General features: G+C 40.3%; 1 protein-coding gene across 1 annotated transcript in view; it reads left to right on the forward strand.

The window, feature by feature from the left end:
• Positions 1 to 2,500, forward strand: part of dok6 (docking protein 6) — a 54,683-nt gene that overhangs the window by 18,586 nt on the left and 33,597 nt on the right. The window contains exon 2 of the mRNA XM_027021402.2: positions 1,752 to 1,859. Coding sequence (XP_026877203.1) covers positions 1,752 to 1,859 — 108 coding nt within the window. The remainder of the gene's footprint in view (positions 1 to 1,751; positions 1,860 to 2,500) is intronic.

Consider the following 2,500-nt stretch of genomic DNA (forward strand, 5'->3'; position numbering starts at 1 on the left):
GAGATGTGCATAGGGAAATTCACCCAAATGAGCTGTGCAGCATAGTGCAAGTGTCTGTTTTTATGCACCAGATCATTTGGGTAAACAGATTTATCTGCTTCGTGGACACGAATCCTGTTGAATTGCTGGAGAAAACACATACATCAGACAAATGAATGCTGCCTGTCACTAGCAGGAACTGGAGAATCCCTTTTGAAAATGAAACCCCCTGGATTTTTCGCTATGCCTTGTTCCACAGAAGTAGAGGAGCGAAGCCCTCTGGCCCGCTGAGGACAGAGGCGTCTGTGAGCTATCGTGACAACATTTTAAAGCTACTGCTGGCTAATTTAACATTTAGCCAAAGTTAATCATTTTGCTTTAATCACTGCAGAGTTTAGGAAGTGAAACAGTTTTTTTGTTGTTGTTGAAAATATGTCGCTCACATTTGCACTTTACATCGATGAAAAAAACAAAGTGGCTAAAAAACTTTGCTGCAGTAAAAATGTCAATCCACAGGTTTTTATTTATGGAAGGAATTGGCAGTGAAATGATCAGGAATGTGTGAAAATGTGCTACTTAGATATTTGATCGTTTTATTTTTGATCCATTTGCTGAATGCAGCCAGTCACACACTGTTCAGTTCCACTTGGAGTTTCAGTTGAAACTCCAAATCTCATTGTAGAATTTATGGCATGTAGTATGTAGGCTATTTAACCCAGTGTGACCAGTACAGTGTTCAGCAATATGAACAGTGTAACATTCAGTAAAAGGACTGGCTCTGTTCTTCCCAGACGCAATACATTTGCGCCTTATAAATAATCCTAAGCTTCTCTTTGATGTCCTTGTGTGTCATGGATGTTCTGTTACCCTCCAACCATAATAAGGTGTTGGTTTTTCTCAGGTGCATGTTTTGTGATACACTCTCATGCGCACACACTCACTCTCACACTCACTCTCTCTCTCTCTCTCACTCACACACACACACACACACACACACACACACACACACACACACACACTTCCATCTATTAGCTGGCATCCTCCTTGACGCATCATAAACGACCTCAGACAGACAAAATGGCTGCCGTTCCTTAACATCTGACATTTCATTACACGGATAAATCAGAAAAGTTAAACAGATGTGAACAGTCCTCCGGAGAGCCTGCAGTTCATATTCATTAGTTAATTATGATACTGCTGGATTATTGATTGACCCAGAGCAGGAGTTCAGACTCAGTAAGCATTAGAAACTCTGAATATTGGAGAGCAAGAAGCAGAGATTGTGTGAATGCTCACTTCCATATTTCTCTTAAAAGTGGAAGCATCTTGGTGTGTATTACACTACATACACGCATACTGAAGGTGATATTTATTAAGCCAACCTGGAAGCGATCCCCCAGGAACAGGTGTGGCATCTGTGTTTCCTCCAGATCTGTCCAGAAATGGAAGAAGAGAAAACATACAGCAGAAACATTTAACATTAGCTCAGATTAAATTCAGAAACATTAGCTCAGATTAAATTCACTTCAGTTCATGGGGATTTTGTGTGACTGAAGTTCAATTTTATTGTTCTATTGAAATTGAAGTAATATTTCTATTACAAAATCCAAGAGTGACTTTAAACATTGATGTGTATAGTGAAGTTAGACTGCGGTTGCTCTACAGTTAAATCAAACCTTGCTATAGTGATTATTGGTCCATACTTTAACTGGAGGTTCAGAATGAAGAACTGCTGTTTTGTCTGCTGCCTTTAATGGTATTTTTCTTTACAGATTTTTAGACGCTGCTGGCTTGTGTTCAAAAAGGCGTCCAGTAAAGGTCCACGGCGGTTGGAGAAATATCCGGATGAGAAGGCCGCCTACTTTAGAAGTTTCCATAAGGTAAAAACAAAAAAATCCCATTTTTGCTTCTCTGTATTTATCAGCCTTTAAGGTTTATCACACATGCACAGTGGTTTAGTCATGTAGAAGCAGAGGAACAGACTTTTTATTCAAATAAATGTTATTTTTCACCGCTGGATCATTTCCAAAACATTTCATGTGTTCATTTTGAGTTGCTTTTTTATTTTGACCTGCAAAGCTCTTGAGAACTGCTCTTACCTTGTAATGATATCAGGGGAGAATGCTTAAACAGAGCAGTGATGATCCCCTCCAGAAATGTTAATAAGTCAGGCGGTGCTTGTACCTGCCACCTGCATGTGGAGTGAGTCATAATCTCTCATAATATCCACCCTCAAATTCAGCAGACCCACAGAGAGTCCTCCCCATCTGTTCCTTCGAACTTTGCCAGCGGGTTTTAATTGTCTGTTCACGGCCCTGATATCAGCATTTATTACTCATTCACCCTACACATATACGTCTATGTTTGGGGGGGGAGGTGGGGGGGTTTGTTTTTATTTAGGCTGTTTGTTCATGTATGTGTGAAGTTTAACATCGTGCTCAGCCTGTATATCGTGACAGTGTTTAGCGGACAGAGGGCTGATGTGTGCAGATTAGAGAGGTAATGGTGTTTATCTGTTCGT

This window comes from Electrophorus electricus, chromosome 5, assembly GCF_013358815.1.
Source record: "Electrophorus electricus isolate fEleEle1 chromosome 5, fEleEle1.pri, whole genome shotgun sequence".
In the NCBI taxonomy this organism is placed as follows: domain Eukaryota; kingdom Metazoa; phylum Chordata; class Actinopteri; order Gymnotiformes; family Gymnotidae; genus Electrophorus; species Electrophorus electricus.